Source organism: Chenopodium album, chromosome 10 (genome assembly GCF_948465745.1).
Source record: "Chenopodium album chromosome 10, dcCheAlbu1.1, whole genome shotgun sequence".
Lineage (NCBI taxonomy): Eukaryota > Viridiplantae > Streptophyta > Magnoliopsida > Caryophyllales > Amaranthaceae > Chenopodium > Chenopodium album.
In genome coordinates this window covers 14,230,780-14,252,857 of record NC_137843.1, presented here as the reverse complement: position 1 = coordinate 14,252,857, position 22,078 = coordinate 14,230,780, and the positions used below count along the sequence as shown (strand labels likewise).

The following is a 22,078-nucleotide window of genomic DNA, read 5'->3' as shown; positions in this document are numbered from 1 at the left end:
GGATGGACTGTATTCAACAAAATCTGCGTATATGCTCAGTAAAGGATGCAACTTTGATGATTTCCACCAAGCTTGGGTGGTAATTTGGGGCATGGATGTATCACCGAAGGCACGACATTTCTTGTGGCAATTTTGTACAAACACTCTGCCCATCAAAGCTCTCCTTTTTAACCGACACTTACTGCCAGAACCAGCATTCTCATGGTGCGTAGGTGAGGTTGAAACTTACTGTCATGCATTATTTGATTGTGTGAGGGTGCATGAGTTGTGGGAGGAGAGTGGATGTCAGGAGCTATTTAGAGACAAGGGTAACACCTTGTGTGATATGCTGGTCAGATGGAAGGAGATGGACAAGAGGAAAATGCAAAGAGTAGCTTACCTAGCGTGGATCATCTGGTCTGAGCGCAACAAGAAGGTTTTTGATGGCACTTGCACCCCCAACTCGATTCTGCTATAGCGCTTGAAGAGGTTGGTGGATGAATATGGGATGTACAATACAAAGATTTATGGTATTAAACGTCCTACTAGTGCTAGCAGCCCGTCTCATTGGGTTTCACCTCCAATGGACATGGTTAAAATTAATACGGATGCAAGTGTAACGGAGGAAGGGTGGATTGGACTACGGATTGTTGCTCGAAATTTTAAAGGGGAGGTTCTGTTTTCTGCAACCATAAGAGTTAGAGCTTGGTGGCCCTCTGAGATCGCTGAAGCAAAGGCACTTGCCATGGCAGTGAAGCTTGCAAGAAGATTTGGCTACTCTGATGTTGTGCTTGAATCAGACTGCCAAGTGCTAGTTAATCGCCTTTCAAAGGTTGTTGTCTTCTATTCAGATTTAGATGGAGTGCTAGAAGATATTTTGTCATTAAGTTGTGAGTTTAATTCCTTTGTGTGGTCTCATGTTAAACGCGAAGGTAACAATGTAGCCCACTTCCTTGCTAGAGTAGTACCTTTTAGAGTTGAGCAAGTGTGGGTCAACCATTGCCCTTTTCTTTTAGAATTAAATAATTCAAATGCCACATAAGCGAAATTAGCGAATGAAATTTTTAAGTTTAAATCAATTAAATATTATATATTATCTTTTAATATTAGGAATTTTATCTAAATATATAACAAATTTTAGCACATTAATACAAAAAATTATTAAAAAAAATCAAACAAACCGTGCATCGCACGGGCTTCATCTAGTAAATACTCTAAAGGAGTATTAATAAAGTGTAATTACTATTTATTTCAATAAAGGGCTATGTTTTCTCCTTAGGAGGGTTTTTTTTGTTCCCTCTAGGGTTTTCTCCTTGGGAGGGTTTTTCATTAGCCTCCATTGCTAGGTTTTTTCAATTTTTTTTGAAGGTTTTCCTTTTCTCTTCCCCTTTTCCCTCCATCTCTACCATCTCTTTTCCTCTTGATCTCAATTGTGAATCTTTGTAGGGGCCTCCACTGGTGTTCTTACCGGTGGTAAGCCCCAAAAACCTTTAAACTGCTTTCAATAAATAGATCTCATCATTGAGATCATGTTTTTTCTTTTGAGTTTATTTTCTTTTTATGTTTCTATGGCGAAAGTTGAAGATTTAGGGTTTCATAATCTCTATAAGAATTTGGAGGACCACATGAGTATTTTCACTCAAACGACTACACATCAATGGATTTCAAGCCGAATCAGTGCGAACTCGCATATTGTATTGCTTCAGATGAAGTTTATTATAAATGCGATTCATAATCAAATCTGCAATGTAGGAATTTTATGTAAGTGCCGTTTGACTATATTTTATTAATGAAATCTAGAGGTGATCATTTGCGGGCTTGGACGGGTAGTGGGACGGGCCTATGCTTATTTTTTTTTGTTCAACGGGCTTTATGTAGCAAACCGAAACCCTTTTATGCGGGCTTGATACTTTTTCCATGCCCGCTTGTTAAACGGGCCGGGCTTGCCCGCGGGCTAACGGGCCTTAATTTTTGTTTTACTTTTTATAACACTAACTAATCTTTTTATTATTTACTTGTGCTAAAATTATTTTGGTGTAGTTGTCTTATAATTTTTGTTCACAAATGGTAATAGAAATTAAAAAAAAGTTGAAACTATGACATATGTTATAAATATATGTAAGATAAAACTTATTTAATAAGTGTTAATGATAAACTATAAAATTAAAATGAGTAATTGTAAATAATAAAAGCTTATAGTTCAATATAATCTCTTTGGATTTATTTTCAAAAATACGCAAAGTATGTCATAACTAACTAAATAAGATTATTAAAATAAGAATGTTATTATTATTATTATAATAATTATTATTATTACTATATATTAATAAACGGGCCGGGCGGGCTAGCCCGTGATACATATTTCTTGTCCATACCCGCCCATTTATGTTAACGGGCTGGGCCTAGCCCGTCCAAATATCCAAATTTTTTCAAAAAGGTTGTCCAAGCCCACCCTTTTTGCGGGCCGGGTTGGACGGGCTTAGCGGGCCGTCCCGCCCATGAACAGCTCTAAATAAAATCCCTTTTTCTTCCTGGTAAAAAAAAATTAAAAAAAAAAAGCATTTCCACCAATTTGCCTTCAAACATCTGTTCAGTTCATCCTTTGCAACAACTACTTATAGAGTTATAGCCAAGTCGAAGCTCCAAAGCGCCAAACAGTCAAACACCGCACTCATTCATTCGAACATTCGAGAAGACCAAGAACTCAATAAAAAATGGCCTCCAACGATCATCCACGCCAAATCATTCGCAATTTTATTCCTATACAAGTCTGTAAGGTACACATCATTCATTTTTTTCAATTCCCTTCAAATTTTTCATAAAATTATCACAGATTACTTGAAATTGATGATATTAGGAGCTGGAATTCATTCATAAGAGTAATTGTACAGTTGGGTATAGACCAAATGTCTTCTCTACTACTCTCTCTCATCTTATTGCCACAAATTGCGCCCATCTTATTATGCCTTTCATCCCAATTCGAGGTTTTGATATGTTCCCAGATTTTGTTTCTATTTAATTTGCCCCTTTTTTGTGTTTTTGATTGATGGGTTTTCTTTGTTATTGTTTATTTTGCAGAGAAATTGAAGGACAAGGTTGAGGAAGTGTTTGATTGTGAGTATGAGTTATTTATTGAATTCACTGGTTTGATTAGGTGAGCTGTTTACTAGCATTTCTGAGTGATCTTGTAATTTTCATGAAGTATTAATTTTAATTTGTTGGCTTACATTTTTTTTCCTTCTGTAAGTTATGTATATTGGATGATTGGTATATTGATATGGATGGAGTTCAAATGTGAGTAGGTATTCGTTTATATTTTACTGTTTGATTGAATGTTTGGAAATGGAAGAAGGTTTGTATGTTGGTTATTCTGCGCTTTCCTGGGGTGGAACTGTGGAAGGAATATGCACCGGCTTGAGCATTTGAATTAAGAATTGAATCTTGATAATTTGTTATTGTTTTCTTCGTTGTTGTGTGGACTTGGCAACCATTCCTTGGTGCACTAGTATGTTCATTCACAGAATTGTAGGCCTGAAGCAAATCAACACTATTTCCCCGAATTGTGGTTAAAGTTTGTCTCAAGGGTTTTGATGTGAGAGGTTCATCCATTGACTATTAAATTCTTTGATATGGGAACTCAATTTTGTAGTTTTGTAAACTTGATGTAACTTATCTTCAATGAGTGGAGTTTTGTAAACATGTACATGTATGACTTATTTGATAAAATTGAATCATCCCAAAATTTTGTCTTGACTTTACGTGTACTTCCTTAAGTTTTTTTTTTTGTTTGTACATCTGCAAAACTCCAGTCTTCAGCTAATTAGGAACTTGTTGATAATTAGAGATACTTATCAGAAATCCCTACACATTCATTCCATCTTAACAAAACAAATTTAACATGGTATGGGCTATGGAGTTCCCAATCCATTTCAATCTATTATGTTTAACCAAATGAACGCTTAGTATTCTATGCTTCTAATAAATTTATTTGTTGAGAAATAACTTTGTTAATTCTGAAAGCATTTCTAATAACAGAAGCTCAAGCAAGATGTAATTAGCTAATCTTGTTTCTTCTCCATCCTTATATGTCAGTCAATATCATTTTAGTGTTGAGAAAACAGTTATAACTTTTCCTAGATTATTTTTTTCTTTTTTCTTTCTTCTTTTTTTATTTTATTTTATTTTTATTTTATTTTTATTTTTTATGAGCACCTTTTCCTAGTATCACTAATGAAACTCTTGTATGCCAGCTGGAATAAAGGAGCAAGTATTGGGTGGCATAGTGATGACAACAGAGCTTATCTCGAACAGCGTGACTATACGGTGTGTTTGCAATCCTTTGTTTCTTGATAATTGCTTGTTTTGAGTTGCTAACTACATTGTATTTTTGAAGTTGATCTGCTTATGATACCTGCCATCTGGGAAATTTTGCTGGACATTTTTAAACTCGTCCATACCCTAGTCTTGGGAATGTGCGTTTGTCTGACAAAATCGGCTAGCAGTTCTGATTATCACTTATCAGTCATGAGTGAATCTGCTGCAGCACTGAACTCCAATTTAGTCATGCATCATTTTGTATTATATATGTAGAAACTAAGGAGAGGGTGTGCAGGTTCAATTCTTATGAACAGTTTCCCCAATTTTCTGCTGATCTTTTTATACCCTTCCAATAGGTTATTCTGGTTCCGTTACTGTTGAGATGTTTCCCCATTTAATATATGTTTATCAAGAGTTAGTGACACAATACTTCATTTCTACGAAGGCAGTCTGCTATTTAAACAGCTACGGGCAGGATTTTAGTGGTGGCGTGTTTCACTTTCAGGATGCGGAGCCAACAAATTATTTTCCCATGGCTGGGGTAAGCCAATCTCCATGATGGCTTTATATTAAATTAATTTTGAGTGCTGGTGCATCAAGGTTTTGATATCAATCTGCTTCCACTGTCAGTATCTATAGCCATTATACTTGTGATTATTTTTATCGAATCTTGGAAAATGTCTCTCAGAGTCTCAGTCTTGCTTCCAGTAAACTGTTCGTGTATTTGGCTTCCTAAAGTACTCTATCTTGACTTCTGATTGCTGTTTCTTTCAGGATCTAGTCGTGTACTCTGCTGACAACCGCAACATACATTGTGTTGATGAGGTATATAAGTATAAAATCTGATGTAGACATGTAGTATATGCATAAGCACAACCATAATTAGTTTTCTGAAATTTTCGAGTTTTCAATCCTATTATCCTCGGAAATTTCTCTACAGGCCATGAATGTTTTATGCCTTACTGTTCGGGTAGCCTTAAGCATTTGCTAACCTTTTCACTTTTTCAGTAAGACCAATTTCATTTTCTTGTTTCATCTGTAATTCAAGGCTTAGATGAAAATCACCCTATTACTAATATTTAGGCATATATTGAGTGGCGGATTTTTTGGGATCAATTGTATTCCAAACTTTTGAACACTGTATCCAAGAAATAAGGGTAATTTTTTTCTTGAACTCTGCACATTGTGTGATTACTTGATCACCAATGGCGTTGCTTCAAGATTTACATGGAAGCCACCATGTAACTAAAATGTACTCCTATCAACATTTAATCTTCATGTATTCTTATTTAGGATGTCCACAAAATTTTCCTGTTACTTTATTCAGAAATCTTTTTTGCTCAACCCACGTGAAGTGGACCCCTCCACTACTTCTTTATCTCACACTCTCATCCTACCCTACTAAAATCCTTAATATGCCTGTAAAAGCGTAATAGGAAGATTTTTCATGGATGTAGAAAATATGTATCATTCCAAATATTACACACTGCATCTTTGCATCATGATCTGATTAGACATGGCACTTGGCTCAAACTGGTTCACTTGGTTTTAGTCAGGGCAGACTTTGAAAAGCTAAGTCCACATCCCTGGGAGGGGGGGGGGGGGGGGGATTGGTTGTTTTATGGGGAAGCTAACTCTGATTCTTCCATAACTTCTTTTAATAGCATTATCTGAATGATATACCTAAATAATATTATACCTAAATAATATTACCAAAAAGTTATATACAAGTATGAAGTATGTCAATAATGAATTGTTTCCCAAATCACTCCCAACATACTGCCCATCTAGGGTATGGTAGGACTTGCATTTTTATTTTATTTTTTTCACATCATAAATCAGGTATACCGTTAGTTATTTTTTTGGTAACATTATTTTGAGGAAATGATTATCATTGTTTTCCTCTCAATTAAGCTAAAAATTAAAGTAAAATGTACTTGTTGATCCTCTGTCCTCTTGTACATTTCACATCCTTTCTACTGACTTGATCTCTTCCCTCATTCCCTGTCTCTTTGCTTTTAATACTCTTCTTTGTATTATTCACACTTAAGTTGCCCCTTTGCTGTGAAGCCTTTACCATAACGTCTATCTATTCAAATTTTTATACTCCGCGTTAATATTGATGCTATGAGACTTAGTGTTAAAATCAGATCTTGTCTCTGTAACAAGTCGGTAAGATCACCCTCAGATGCATGATTATTTGACTTGAATGAGTAACCAGACTATGAGAACCATTATGGTTTCCTCTTCAGAAAAAATAATGTATGTAGATTTTATAGGGTGGGCATTAAACCAACGATGTTGTATGGGCAGGAATGTGGGTATCTACTGATCTAGGAAGGGTTGTTTTAGAAAAATGGGAGTTGCAATTTATGTTGAGATGGTTTGGGCAGGTAAGACGGAGACCAAAAGATGGAAAGTAGAGAGTTGGGAGCATGAAGATCTTTGAAGAAGTCGAGACAGACCAAAGATGACTTGGATGGAGGGATCGGAGTTAGGAATGATATGAATAAATGAGATTACAGAAGCATATAGCACTTGAAAGAAGGGCATGGAGAGAGAGAGGACTTGGCTGACAACTGCAAGAGATAAATTCTTGGTTCATGCAGCCGACCTCACCATTGGGTTTCTAGATTTGATAATGTTGTTGTGTAGATGTGTGTATTCTTGGGGTGGGGTGGCTGTGGTTTTGGTTACTGGTTGGTGGTGGATGAAGATTAGTTTGTTTAACTTCATACCCTGCAATTCTGGATTTAGAAAGTGATGATCTTTTTCATCTTTCTAGAACCCTTCAACGTTTCCCTCTTATTCCTTGGGATCTTATCTGTATTTTGATTTGAATATTGCTTGGGTGTATGACAAAAGGCTTTATTGCAGATAAGTGATGGAGAACGACTTACATTAACACTCTGGTTCAGCCGCAATAGTTCATTTGACGAAGATGCTAAACTCGTTTCACTCTTGACTCAGAGCATATTAGATAACGAGTCAACTCCATGCATTCCCTTACCGGCACCTAGCAATATGTATTGGTTTTCTTTAGACCAGGGCTCAGATCATCAACAAGGCTATGACATATGCTTTGCAAGATTATTCTTTTTGGGATTTAATATCTATACCACTCAAGGAAGGATTTGTATTCCAGAAAAGCATAAGCTAGAGAGCTCTGATGTACTTATGAAACCGTTGAAGCTGGTTAGGGGAGACAACTTATATTGCCAAGAATTTGCCAACCTGTTGCATGCCCTCCAGGTAACTTTTTCCACTTAATCTGAAATATATATGTTTGTACTGAAATGAAATGTAATTAAGATTTGACATGACTACACAGTAACACAGTTTGACTTAAGGTATGAAGTTTTAGCATTCTTTGGGTAGTGAGAGGGAGATGGTGGATGGTCCTTTACGCGCTATTTTGGGTCTTTGATAATAGTGGAGCTTTGGCAGTTTAGGGTTTGATGGCTTCTATATACAGGATTTTTTTTTTAATGATCTTGCAATATAGTGGGTAGTTATCTTATTATTAGAACTTGCTACATATTTGTGGACATTTATAGATCAATATTATCTAGGGCTTGTATTTGTTGAGATGCTTTTGTTGTTGAGCCCCCACAAATGATTCTTTAGGGTATTTAATTCTGCATCACAAACGCCTCGGTGTGTCACCATAATTTTAAACTCCATAAATTGTGGCATTGATTGTTAATCTGTTAGTTGATTATCCTCTATTTTATACGTTATATGTACCTCTTCATAAGCCCGATGCCTATGGTTCCTGAATTCAATACACTTTGATTCACTTTATATGCTTTTCTTTGCTGTATCTAAACAGGCTGTACAATTTTATGTCTGGAAACAGCCTACCCTGCAACAATCAGAAGTTACCATGGATATGAGTGATATTGTAATATTATCTGAAGAACAAAAGGAGATCGTTCATGGGCTAAGATCTGTTTTCTTGAGCATTAAGACAACATTTTGTGATTCATATCCTGCCGGTAGCAGGGAATTTCATTTTGATTGGGCTTGCTTTTCTGCTGCTATAGCATCATGGAAAGAATACACATTCGAGTTGCATAAGCAATTACTAATACATTTACCTCTCTGGCAAGACTATCGATCTTTATTTTCTATATCCTCTTCAGTTGTTGAGAAATGAATGTAAATGTCAAATTTCTAGTGCTATAACAGAGTCGAGTTTTCTTGTTTCATGTTTCGGTTATTTTTCTCTTGCTGATGGATCTCCGTTTTTTATAGGTACACTTATATACTCATCTTCTTTTGTTTTGACTTCCACCCAGAAGCTTTGCGTTCTTCTTGAACTTTATGGTATATGCCTAATTTTCCAAGAGCAATGTGTATATAGAAACTGAATCTTTTTCATATTCACTCTCTTTCTCACCTACACTCACTTTTATTTTTGTAAGATTTTTTTTTATTCTTCAATTAACCACTTCCATCATATTTTATTATTGACAACAGAGTACTATTTTTCTAAAACTCCGCGCATATGGAAATAGAGCAAATAATAAAATACGGAGGGAGTATAACAATTAACAAGTCTTAAGTCAATCCTCAAAAATACAGAGTAACACTACATATTACTCCGTACTCAAAATCCTCTTTTTTTTTTTTTTTTTTTTGGTTGTTGTTGTTGTTGTTGTTGTTGAGGGTGGTTTAAGATATGAGATTTTAGCACTCACATTCATCTCATGTCAATATGTCAAACATGGACAACGTTAAGACATGTAGTAAGGACTTGATATAGGAAAATTTTTACATAATCTATGTCATTAATATATTCAATTACTAGTTCTTTGCCCGGATGATCACAGGAAAAAAATTATATCTATATAATTATATAAGCTTGTATTAATTATAGATTTTGTATACATTTAATATTTTATTTATTAAAGTTGTTATTGTTCTATTATGTATGCTTTATATTTTTTTTATTAATTATCTTATTATGGAGTATTTTTTAAGGAAAAAAAAAGGTTTTTGGCAGGAAATTTTTTAATATAATCGTGACACATGTATTTCTAGAATAATCTTGGTGATTACTTTAGTATATAGTATAGATAGATAGATAGATTATATACTATATACTAAAAAATAATAATCCCGTCAAAAACTTTTTTTTTTCCCCTTAAAAAATAATAAGATAATTGATAAAAAAAATATAAAGCATACATAATAGAACAATAACAACTTTAATAAATAAAATATTAAATGTATACAAAATCTATAATAAATACAAGCTTATATAATTATAATTTTTTTTCCTGTGATCATCCGAACGTTGCTCGGACAAAGAACTAGTAATTGAATATATTAATGACAAACTTGAAATAATTGCAACAAATTTTCTTATGTATTTTTTTTATGCATTTCTAATGTTCTACATAAATTTTTATTTTTTTATCAAGTATGTATTTTTGATGTATTTGTGATTATATACGCAACGTTTATGCATTGATGTACAACATTTGGCTTATAAGAACACACTTCATTGCTGTAAATCATTTGTACTGGTAGATGACTAGATGGTACTCCGTACTGTAGTAACAGCAAGAGGATGTGATCTACACTAGCAAATTAAGTGCTGGTAGATGGTACATACTGTAGTTACTAGTGTAATTGTCCTAATTGATGTACCACATTTGTGATTTTTCTTTTTTGGACTTGTTCCTCGTTTGAGTAAAAAATCATCTTGTGTACACCAGATATGCAATAATAGTTATGTATATCAAATAGTTTTAGAATAACTCTTACCAATATTCGATAACTTTTAACCAGTTTTTCGGGGTAACTCGACTATAAACTTCATATGAATTTTATTGTAAATAAGTCATAAGATAAGTTTTATACTCCGTAATAAATTACAAAATGATTACTTTCACACACTATAATTTAATTTTTATTCTGTTAAAGAGAGCTACTTTTTTTATTATTTTTTTTTATAATTTTTTTATAATTTTTTTTTAATGAAACATTATATTTATTAAGGGGAAATGTACATTTCCGCCAATGTTACACTACTACGAGCAAAAGAACTAAATCGTACAAATTCATCGTTCTCTCCTGATGAACATATATAAAGAGAGCTACTTTATCAATAAAAATAGTCCTTTAAAAAAAAAAAAAAACTTTATCAATAAAAATATAGGCAACTATTTTTTTATAGCATGGACAAATTATATATGTTCATTTTACGGTTACTTTACAACTAATTTACAATATTGATTGTAGTACACCTGTTTGACTTAAAGGTTAAGTAACGAGACATTTATATATTACCATCTTACCATAGAAATAAATTATCCTATATTGATCCACATTTATATATAAATAAATACAAGTATTAGAATCTAGAGAGAAAAAAAAACACTAATTTAACTTATTCTTATCACTGTATTCTAATTTACTCACAATAAAAAAAAAAAAAAACAAATCTTTAAAATGTCTAATATAAAAAAAAATCATTTGAACTATCACTCGAAGCAAAGTCTGGGTCACACATTGCTAGTGAATGAATTTAATTAATAGGAAAAATTATAATACTACGAAGTAATTAATAAATTTTGTCTAAAAAATGTGTTAAATTTTTTTTTTTTTTTTACTTTTTAATGAATATAAATTGATATTAATTTATTTTAACTAAATTTAAAACATTTATCATTGTTTTACCAAAAAAAAACATTTATCATTAATTTTTTTACTTAATATATTAAAACATAACTTTTAATTTAATATTCGGAAGCAATACATTGGTGGGCTTTATTACTCTTTTATTTTCCTTTCCTTTTCTCAACAAAAAATACTAGGGTTTTTTTTTTTTTTTTTGAACAAAAAAATACTAGGGTTAAGAAAGAATAATTATTTTTTAAAAAAAAAATCAGAAAGAAAATCTAATCGTACTTATTCTCCTTGGAGACCAAGTAAAAGAAAAAGTAATTAGAGTCTTATAAAAAAATCAGAAAGAAAATCTACTCGTACTAAAACTCCTTGGAGACCAAGCAAAGGAAACCTCAACCCTCCCAAAATCTATAAAAACCCAACTTCAACACTCCTCACATTCACCATTCTTTACATTCGTTTAGAATGACAAAATCCAAAAAACCCACCAAAACCCTAATCAAATCCCTCCCTAAAAACTCTGCCCAAAACCCTAACTCTCTTCCTGTTGAAGTTGAGCCTGTTATCCTCACCTCTCTTCCTGTCAAATCCCTTTTACAATTCAGATCTGTCTCCAAAACATGGCTTTCCATCATTGACAGCCCTTCCTTTGCTTATTCCCACCTCTCCCGTGCCGAAACCCGGCTCGGGGTTGGAGGGAGCAGTAGTTCTGGTATCCTTATCACTTTCTCCAACTCTGATGGATCTAGGCATTACCTTTACTCGGTCGGCCTCCTCGGAGCCCGTGCTGTTCACCATCTTACCGTACCTGGTATCGGAACTGGAACCGGAACCGAAGGTCCTATGTCAAAGGCTAACTTTCTTAGCCCTGTGAAGGGTTTAGTGTGTTTCTTTAATGGCAAGAATGTATTTGTTTGTAACCCTAGTACAAGAAAAGTCAGAAGTATCCCTCCTTGCCCTAATAATTACAAAACTACCACTCTAAATTCTTATTTTCATAAACCCTTTTGCTCTTACTCTTTTGGGTTTGATTCTTCTTCTAAGGTTTTCAAGATCTTGAATATTTTCGGCACGATTAGTCTAGACGATAACAAGTTGTACAATGTTGAGTCTAGGGTTCTAACCATTAAAACCCCGGATGAGTTTTCATTCGACTCGTGTTCGTGGAGAAAGATATCATCCTCTTTTCCTTACCCTTACCCTTTCCGAACACAAGGTGTATTTCTTAATGGTTCTATTTATTGGATTGGGAAGAGGGCGTCGGGTGAAGAAAACATCGTGTGTTTCGATGTTGAACACGAGCAGTTTAGACTTATCCCCTCGCCTCCTAATGGGGTGCCATCGAAGTCTAAGCTTGCTAATGTAGGGGAGAAGTTAGGCGTCATAAGCTTCAAAGATTATGGAGATTGTTCATTGGAATTATGGGTGTATTTTAACTCTAAATGGGTTAAAAAAGATGTAGGAACAAATATTGTTGCCCTAAAAAGAAAAGGAATTGATGCAAATTTCGTGTCTATTGTAGGTAATGGAGGGATGCTATTGACTCCTGATGTGTTGTTACATAATTTTGTTCTCCGTTCATTGAATGATGGGAATGTAAAAGGGATCAGAATCTCGGGTTTGCCCGGTTGGGTCGATTTTTTGGGCTACAAGAAGGTTAATTTTAGTGTATTTAACTATGTTGAAAGCCTTATTCCATTAGACTTCACAGTTCGATTTGGAGACTTTGTGGCTGATTTAGCCGGTGTACGGGGTCCGAAACAGGCTTTGCCTATGAAGCTGGTGCCTCATGAGGAGGATGAGGTGATGAAGGAGTGGGAAGGTGGACTTTTGGTGTTTGGTGGTTTTGAGGGTTTTGAAATAATTGAGGATAAATCAGGTTCAGGCGAGAGATATATGAAATTGTGGTTAAGAAAATTACCCGGAAAAGAGGGCCTAATTAAGAGGAAATAATTTATAGTTTCTCTAAATTTACAAGGCTTTTGGATTTTTTTTTTTTCTTTGCAGAATTTGTGTTTTTTAGTAAACATTTTTCTTATTCTAATTATATTAATGCTATAAATTATTTACATTTATATGTAGGTATAATTTTGCAATAGTAATTTGTTTCTGATTTCATAGATTAATTATGTTTTCTTAAAGCATACAAAATTAATCGATGTATAAGATAAGATTAACATCAATAACTAGAAAAAGCCTTACGCCTTTTTTTTTTTTTATTTTTTTATTTTTATTGTACCAGGAGTTCAGGCATTAATTTACTAAAAAAAAGTTAGGGCATTAATTAAAGAAATTGAATTAAATTTAGCTTTTAATGATCGATAATTCTATTAATGACAACCAAAATAAGATTATTGACTTCTCCGTATTTTTAAGTTCTTGATTAAGGGATGATCAAAACAAAAGTTTTAATCATACATTAAGAAAAGCTAATTCTGAGTATTCATTTATACTATCTTGTTAATCACTGTATTTACATGAGTTGATCATATCCTGAGCATTGTGTTCAAATACAACATGCAATCTGCCACAAACTTGAAACTGAATAGGCGTTACAATTGTGTGAATAGTCACAATTGTTTTAGGAGAGCAAATATGTTGTGAGTTGTGACACCCTTGTTACATTCTGTATCCTCTAATTAAACAAATACACTAAAAGAAGGGCTCAAATCTGCTCTTCAGACAAGGATTCCCCTTCTTCCCCTGAAATTTCAAGAGTTAAAGTTTATGCTTAGACTAGTTGGAAGTCTTTTACGATAGAAACATGATCATTGAGGCATTTCTTCCAAGCAGATTAGGAGATAGCCAACAATTGTTCACTAGAAAGGATACTCCATACTTTACAAACAGTTAGGCATGTGATATTAGTTTTCTGCCCTTAAATTTTTGCTTAACTTTCGCTCTAAACATTCACTATATATAGCTACAAGAGAAGAAATGAAAAACTAAACTCTTTGGTGGTATGGATTATTAGTATTCTGATTTATTATATTTGTTTAAGTTGCTTGCTTGATGTTTTTGACCTCCGAATTTTCATTATAAACTTGCTAGATAGCTGAAGTGTCCGAAGCCATCAAAGAAGCAGAGTCACAGCTACTCACAAGTCACGACCATCAAACTTACTTGTATCAATTCGATCTTGATCTAGCCCTAATAGAGCTCTCCTCGATCAATGTACTTACACAAACGATACTACCGTCTCTTAAAGATAGTTTCAAGGCTGCTTGTGATCAAATCTTGAAAAAATACATAGTTCCAAACCGAAAGTGTAGTAGCCAAGACTTCAAATTCAGAACATCTACACAACATACCAGTTCAAACGGAAAGAAATTGATACATTTATCTGTTAAAAATGATGAGGATACAGTTTATCAGTTAAAATTGATGAGAAGTTCTACATGAAACAACAAATGATGTGGGAATTCCACGTAAAGGGAAAGGGAAAGAGAGGAAGAGAAATCACTTCTTCCTTGTTATTCTATTCGAACAATTTTTCGATTCATGTATTTAAACCTACAGATATCCTCAAAGAAATCGTCTGTGCTGCTATGGCTACTCTTCATCTGAAGAATCTTTATTACCATCTTCTTAAGGTTTCGCGCATACTTCACAAATGACTCAAGAGTACTCATTTTCTGTTCAGCATTCAATGGTGATCTTACAGTTAGTACAATCTCTTCCAAACATGGAATTGAAAACTTTGAATCGACCTGCAACCAATAAAAGACAGGCGTCACACCTCAAGTAAGAGCTGTAAGACTACTGCAGAACATCCAAGACTAATTCCAATGTATATACTCTACTAAGGTTATGTTATGCTGTAGTTCACTCACATTTTTCAAGCTATTTTTCTGACATAATGCAGCAAACATAGCTCCATGGATATCGAACTTTTGGAGCTTTGGATGAGCATTAAAGAACTCGACAAAATCGATCTCAGGGAAGGGCAGAAGGTTTTCAAAGTCACCAGTAAATTCAACCTTCATGTAAAGATACTTCACCTCAGAAGCCCATTGAAGCATCTTGCTTATGGCATCCCAACACCATTGAACACCCCTCAAAGACAAGGTTTCGAGTGCCACGAGTTTGCTAAAATCAACCAGGTAAACTTTTCCTGTCAATAAACATTACAAGATTGAAAACTGTCAGTTAAACAGAAAATTGGAAACCCTCAAAACAGTCTGATTAGAAAAGTGATCATAGCAGGAATTTACCTCCACTGTTGGAAATCGAAAGATTTCGAAGGCATTGAGTGTCCCGAACCCTCATCCAACCACACCCTTGAATCTCAAGGCTGATTAACTTTGGACAAGAAATGGTGAGGGAATTGTTTCCAGCACCATAGAAGTCCAATTTACACTCCTCTAACTCTTTCATATTAATCGAAACAGATCGAATTCCCTCACAACCAAGGAGCAATAATCGATTCAAATTAGGACACAATTGAAGTGCATCTACCAATGAATGATCCTCCATTCTTGCCCCAACAATTTCAAGATTTCGAAGATAATGGAAAGTTTCCCATTTAGGTGATTGGGTCATCATCACACCCCACAATCTTAAGGACTCTAAATTCTTTGCAATACCTATACAATCTAGTTTACTCATTGAAGCCTCTGGACTAATTTGATGTTCCGAAAGGCTATCCATTCGAAGCTCGAGATGTCTAAGGGACTTATTAGCTACATTGAGCCAAGCTGCAAGCCCTGAACTAGAGAAAGGACAGTATACAACAAGCTCCTCTAATCGAACTACCATCATTACAATTTTCAATATGATTTCATCAGGGTTGGTATCGTCACAATCTCTCATTGAGGACGTATCGAAAACGTTTCGAGGGAAGTACAGGCTTCGAATAAATGGCATAGACTCTTTCCATCTCTTTGAGACTGAAATACAAGATGTCACATCTTTGGCATTGTTTAGGTGAGACAATATGTATTGAACAATGGCATCTGGCAATGACTCCATTTATTTTGTTCTCTGGGAGCATTTAACAAACAATTAGTGAGCAAATTGAATTAAATCACCACAAATTAAACTTCAAAAAGATCCTACATTTACCGATTAATCAAGAAAGATACAGCAACAAAATCAGATGGGCAAATTTAGAATCTCGTAAACAACAATAAAACCCAAAACCCAGAAATTTCTGAGCAAATTAAGATAATTTACAGTGAAATCTGACATTATAGAGCTCAATTATATCAAATCGGATCAATGACCCAGAAAAATTCTATCAAATATACTACATCTGACAGCTCAATTACTTAAAATCGATAAGTAAAACCCAATTCAATTACAAACAGATTACTCAATTAAAAGTTCAACCACCCAATTCAGTAAGCTCAACACAAAGAAATCAAACAAAACCCAGAAAAAATCAAAAACTATAGACTAAAATGAATGAAACACAGAAAAATTAGAGGGAAAAGGAGCTTACATTTGAAAGAATTAAGATCTGGGTTGCTCCCAAAAATGAGTGAGAAGAGAGAGAAGTAGAGGAGAGAGAAAGAGAAGGGTTTGTGAGGAGAGAGAAAAAAATGGGGAAAAATGGGAAGGAGGTTTAAGGAGGAAGGAGCGCGGGTATAAGTGAAAGAGAAGAGGGAGACTGGATTTTTTTTCAAATTTCAAACGTTTTTATTTTTTATTATTATTTATTTATTTTAATTAATTTTTTTTGAAACAATTTATTTTAATTAATTTGATTTATTTTAATTTGTGGGTTATTTTAACAGGATTATAGTGTACTACTGACACAGTCTTGAAGTGTGAGTTTTAGAAATTTTTAAAAATTGAAACTAACAAAAAAAAACAAAAAACAAAAGAAAAAATGGAAATAGTTGAGGGTATAAAAACAACGAGAGCAGTAATATGCAATATTTAAAAAGTTTTGGGTTTGAATTTTTTTGAAATTTTGATCCGTTGTGAAAAAGATTTGACATTTCTGAAATGAAATTAAAGAGGTTGGACCGTTGAAGTTGGGTTGAGCTTGGTTGGGTTTGGCCCAATAATATTTTGAACACTTATCAACTTTCAAGAAATTTAAGTTAGGGAGCCAACTAGCTGAGGCAAACAGAACATTAGCCTGTTCATGTGACTTTAGTTTCATCACGAATACTAGTTTATGGCTCAAATGATATCTAGAGTTAAAGGGTAGATTTATTTAAGTTGAGTTTAATATGAAAGCATACGCAAAGATGGTTAAGATTTTTTTTTTTATTTATTTTTTGGTGTTCCATTATGTTCACCCTTTGGGCAAAATAATCAACTTAATTATGGTTGGTAATGTGTTGCAATGTTGTCACGTTGCAATGCTGTCACGTTGCACCTAACACAATACTTTTTAAAAAATACTTCTTATTTTTCAAAAAGAATATATATATATATATATATATATATATATATATATATATATATATATATATATATATATATATATATATATATATATATATATATATATATATATAATTAGCTTTTTGGGCTATTTGATACCGAGGATGTTATTTATAGGTTATTTTTCTTGAGGATTGTTAACTATCTGTGTTGTAAATTGGTATAGCCATGTACTCTGTTATAGTTAGATTTAGAGCATGTTCTGATTTACTGAACTGAACTGATTGGAGCTGAATTAAATAGAGCTGAAATGAATTATTTATGAGAGAAGGAAATTAGGAATGGAACTAAATTGAATTGATTTGAGCTGAAATGAACTGAACTGAAATTAAATTAAATTGAAGAAAACATGCCCTTAATCTATCAAAAAGTAAAAAAATAAAAATAAACAGAGGTCGATGCTAAGGCTAAGGCTACACCTCCCCAATCCTCCAATAAAACGGCCCTGAGACCCACCAGGGCCGCCTCAAACACAACAACCTTGGTGGTCGATGCTACTCCATAGTTCGCTAACCAGTCCGCAGCCTGGTTTGCCTCCTTATAGCAATGCTGTATCATCACCTCCCAACCTTGCTTACTCATCAAGTCCTTACACTTCTTGATAATATGATAGTATGGAGAGGAGGAGCTAATATCCTCCACCAGCAGCTTCACCAAGCCTCAGAATCCACTTCCACTTGCACTCTTTTATGTCCCGCGTTCCACGCTATACTCAATCCCCTCACTACTGCCAATAGCTCAGCCTTTGTGCATGATCTAGCACCACAGTTAAAAGCAAACATCTGATGTAGTTCACCCCGAGATCCCCGAATAATACCCCCACCTCTAGCAGCCCCTGGGTTACCCTTAGAAGCCCCATCCGTGTTTAATTTAACCCACCCCTCACTAGGATAATTCCATCTAACATAAATGCATTCCCTTCCCCTGCTTCCCCTCCTAGCCATACGTGCATTAGTGTTTAAATTTTATAAAATTATGAGTTCACGACAAAACACGCGTAAATCAGTGTTTAAATTTTACGATTTTCAAATGTAAATTTAATGCTTATATGTAGCTCTAAAGGGTAGTATAACATTTTCCTTTTATTCATAATAGCAAAACATTTAATCAAATATAGTATGTAAATAGTGCAAAAGTCAAACCGGTACATTAAAAAAATAATAATAAATAATAATAATAATAATAATAAATAATAATAATAATAATAATAATAATAATAATAATAAAACAGAGGTAGTAACTTAATAAAGTTATATAGTATATATTACCTCCGATTTTTTTTAGTTGCAACTTTGAAATATTTTATATATCTCAAATAATACTCCAAAGTTACAACTAAAAAAATCAGAGGTAGTATTTACATTTGAAAGTGATGATGGTATAGTTTTTGTTTTTTTTGAAAGATGATGGTAGCTTAGTTTTATGCAACCTTGAGAAACTAAAAATACACAATCTTTCATTTGAGAAGGAAACTGGGTACAAGGGAATTTAAAGCCTAGTTTCTCTAAAGAAATTAACTAACCAAGTTCAGTTGATGATGGATCATTTACTCCAGTTAATACAAATTTAAAGCTGTACTGTATGTTGTATTGTGTACAATCACAATACAGATTTCCCCCCTTGTTGTAGCGAAGCTGATTGTGAGCTAAACAATGATTAATTTCATGGATTTGACCAGGTTCTGGTTTGCTCTATCATCACTGCACAATTTTTTTTTTTTTTTTTTTCTGTTTTATTGAATATAGGGGGGCATTTGAGACTCTTTCCATTAGTCATTACTATGTGACAATGTTGAATTTAGTACCACTTTATTTCAACTTTTGGTTGCTCACTTTGTGAGTCTTACCACTGCCAATTTGTGAGAGGGAATACTTAAATAAGAATGTTATTCAGACTCTTTATTTGGCCTCATTTCCAGTAACAGGACGATGATCCCTGTCATAGTTAGCAGACTGTTGTATTGCCTTTTCAGTTATAGCTTTGCGTTTACTGCAAGCTTCAGCAACAGTATTCTCTCCTTCTTCGTACTTTCCCTCATAGACGATAGACAACTTAAATGCTTCAATTGCATTAACAATACCGGGCCATTCACTGATATGAGTATATACAACATCAATAGATTCAGATTATGAATCACAAACGAAACAACAGTTATTAAGGGTTTGTTCACTTCAGCTTAATTTCAATTCAATTCAGTTTAGCTCCAATCAGCTCAGTTCATTTCATTTCATTTCATTTCAGCTCCTAATTTCCTTCTTTAATAAAATATTCATTTTAGCTCTATTCAATTCAGTTATGCTCCAATCAATTCAGTTCAGTTCAGTAAATGTGAACAGACCCTAAGGTTAGGTGACCTCAGTGGCCTCTGTCCACCTCTACTTGAGAGTAACAAATAGAAATATGCTGAATCTTCGTAGATAACATTCCTCAATTAATATAAAGTATGAAACAGGAGTAAAAATTTCATTAAATCAATTAAAATTCCAGCTGAGTAAAGCAAATAAACATTAACATTTTATAAATGCTTCAGCAACTAGGTGTGAAGAGCCACTGAAGAAATCAAGTTAGTTGCATAACCCATAAAGCAAATTAGTTCAGCACACTACATGACCATTCCCTCTCCAACAGGAGGGCGGGGTTTCGTCCTTGATTTCTGGCATTACATCTTCTTCCAAAGCCAAGGCCGGAAAAAATTGCTATAAGTTCTGATGCAACCACATTGTCCACATACCTATAGAATTCCTGACCAAGAAACATCAATCAAACTCTATGAACAATAATAGAAAGACATCTGCACAATATACTGATATAGCCAGGGGCGGATCTTGGTTAGGCGGGTAAGAGTCCGGACCCCTTAAGCATATTTTAGTTATTGATTATAAGTACGGAGTAATATGATAAATAATAATTACAAATAAATGTTGTGGCATGTAATTAAGTATTGTTATTTTCAAACCTTGCCCCCTCTAACTTTTTGGCCCAAAATCCGCCACTGCTTATAGTCGATTCGGCCCAATTGTATGTCCTATAACAAACCAACAGGAACTCACTGCCACTACTATGTGATTTTGAAATTAGCTTGAACAACATTTCCCAAAGATAAATTAAGCAAACTATTGAGAAATTAGCTTATATGCATACAAATTAACCTGCAAGAAAAGAAAATCAAACCAGCAATAAGTTTGTTTCACAATAGTTACGTAACAATAACTAAACACGTCAATAAATAGAATAGGGAGGGGATAAACCGGATAATAAGAAGATAGTAGTAAAGTGATCTTAATTAAATTGAGCTAGAAAAATTACATCCAAAATTGTTTTTCAAATTAAAAAAAAAATTACACCCAAAATTGAAGCTAAAATGCTTAAATAACCAAAAATTTATCCACATATATAAAGAAATTTAACACTTTCTCCTTAACAAAACTAGCCATTACAGGATACTCGTTAATAACTTTAACATCATAACCACTCCTTAAGACTTGAGGCAGGAATAGCCACCATGCGGTGACCGCAATGAACCCGAGAGTGAGCGGACCCGATATCAACCGGTGCAACCGAAACCTCGGCACAACCACCTCCTTAACCACAACCTCTAGCGCAGTACACACCCCATGTAAAACAAAGAACCACGTAACTTCCCACGTGGGCATCACACGTATGAAATAAAAGTAAATCAACTCGTGCATGAGACCAGACACAATAAAAGCCGCCATCATCCCACTCACTACAGCCCACCTTTTCCCAACCAATGGCAATGCGACACGTCGAATCGGATTGTAAGCCGACAACCGTAGGATATCCGACACCATTAGATTCCATCTACGGCCCCAAAAATCCTGAAGCGAGGTAGCCAAATAAGGCTCGTCAAATTGCGGGTCCAAGCCCAGGCCCGAAACGGCCCGAACCAAAGCGGCGGTAATTCCCAAAGTTACCTCAACACCAAGGTAAAGATGACAGCAGTAATTAACCAATAGAATAGACTTGGGTAAGTCATTACGAAAGTCGTATATTTTTATCACAACAGCAAATGCAAGCAGTTTGACCCCAAATAAAAGAAGAGATTTATTTGGGTTACTTCGATTATGGATGAATTTGGAGTTGACTTTGATGGGAAGAAGAGCAACGGAAATGAAAAGAGGTAAAGAGGTGTTTGGAAGAGAAGAAAGAGGGCCTAAATGAAAGGAATAAAGGAGGAGTTTAAAGTTGGATAACCAAACAAGGTAGAAGAAAGTGGGGCCTCCAAGATGGAAAGAGGAGAGAGAAAATGGGAGAATAGTGAAGAGATAGATGATTGGAAGAACGAAGAATAATCTGAAAATGGGTTTTTTGATCTGGAAGATTCTAGATATTGAGTAGGCGTAACTAGCTGATGCTATTGCTACTGCCCATATCTTGATGAAATTCCAGATCTCTGTTTCCATTTGCTTTACTAACTTTGGAAAAATTGCAACGCTTTGACTAAAAATGTGAGAGCTTTTTTGTTTATGTTTTGACTAATTTCGGGTGCTTGTTTAAGTAATTAGGATAGGAGATGTTGAGGAACGAATTAAAGCTCCTGTTGTTACTTTTAGGATTGAAAAATCTAAAATGGAAATTCCAAGATAAGTTAAACAGCACCATTTTCCAGCAGCAACGAATATAAAGTATTTAGCCAATAGAAGCTGGATGAGCTGTATTTATTAAATTCAACATTTATGAATTTAAACACATTTACCAATAAATTTCCATTTGGTATTGACAT

The 22,078-nt window shown here is 34.2% G+C and overlaps 3 protein-coding genes and 1 pseudogene across 3 annotated transcripts; 2 read left to right on the top strand and 2 right to left on the bottom strand.

The window, feature by feature from the left end:
• The first annotated feature begins 2,585 nt into the window (after nucleotides 1-2,585).
• On the top strand, nucleotides 2,586-8,685 carry LOC145563632 (uncharacterized). The gene is made up of 8 exons (XM_081624067.1): nucleotides 2,586-2,756; nucleotides 2,837-2,963; nucleotides 3,058-3,133; nucleotides 4,230-4,302; nucleotides 4,742-4,837; nucleotides 5,071-5,121; nucleotides 7,174-7,548; nucleotides 8,129-8,685. The coding sequence occupies exons 1-8, from the start codon at nucleotides 2,694-2,696 to the stop codon at nucleotides 8,453-8,455; spliced, it is 1,188 nt and encodes a 395-aa protein (XP_081480193.1). The 5' UTR covers nucleotides 2,586-2,693; the 3' UTR covers nucleotides 8,456-8,685.
• A 2,715-nt stretch (nucleotides 8,686-11,400) lies between these two features.
• LOC145564898 (F-box protein At4g19940-like) lies at nucleotides 11,401-13,179 on the top strand. The gene has a single exon (XM_081625061.1). The coding sequence runs from the start codon at nucleotides 11,401-11,403 to the stop codon at nucleotides 12,886-12,888; it is 1,488 nt and encodes a 495-aa protein (XP_081481187.1). The 3' UTR covers nucleotides 12,889-13,179.
• A 1,070-nt stretch (nucleotides 13,180-14,249) lies between these two features.
• Nucleotides 14,250-16,507, bottom strand: LOC145563631 (F-box protein At1g10780-like). The gene is made up of 4 exons (XM_081624066.1): nucleotides 16,379-16,507; nucleotides 15,150-15,918; nucleotides 14,769-15,049; nucleotides 14,250-14,645 (listed from the first exon to the last, which is right to left on the bottom strand). Exons 2-4 carry the CDS (start codon nucleotides 15,904-15,906, stop codon nucleotides 14,409-14,411), a joined length of 1,275 nt encoding a protein of 424 aa, XP_081480192.1. The 5' UTR covers nucleotides 15,907-15,918; nucleotides 16,379-16,507; the 3' UTR covers nucleotides 14,250-14,408.
• A 4,082-nt stretch (nucleotides 16,508-20,589) lies between these two features.
• LOC145563628 (long-chain-alcohol O-fatty-acyltransferase pseudogene) lies at nucleotides 20,590-21,974 on the bottom strand (annotated as a pseudogene).
• Between the last annotated feature and the right edge of the window lie 104 nt (nucleotides 21,975-22,078).

Excerpts from the sequence above, each read along its gene's own strand:
- LOC145563632 (XM_081624067.1), top strand. The coding sequence starts at position 2,694 with ATGGCCTCCAACGATCATCCACGCCAAATCATTCGCAATTTTATTCCT. Across the intron at positions 4,838-5,070 it reads ATTATTTTCCCATGGCTGGG|GATCTAGTCGTGTACTCTGC; the intron begins GTAAGCCAATCT and ends TGTTTCTTTCAG. Across the intron at positions 5,122-7,173 it reads ACATACATTGTGTTGATGAG|ATAAGTGATGGAGAACGACT; the intron begins GTATATAAGTAT and ends GCTTTATTGCAG.
- LOC145564898 (XM_081625061.1), top strand. The coding sequence starts at position 11,401 with ATGACAAAATCCAAAAAACCCACCAAAACCCTAATCAAATCCCTCCCT.
- LOC145563631 (XM_081624066.1), bottom strand. The coding sequence starts at position 15,906 with ATGGAGTCATTGCCAGATGCCATTGTTCAATACATATTGTCTCACCTA. Across the intron at positions 15,050-15,149 it reads TTCGATTTCCAACAGTGGAG|GAAAAGTTTACCTGGTTGAT; the intron begins GTAAATTCCTGC and ends GTTTATTGACAG. Across the intron at positions 14,646-14,768 it reads AGAAAAATAGCTTGAAAAAT|GTCGATTCAAAGTTTTCAAT; the intron begins GTGAGTGAACTA and ends TATTGGTTGCAG.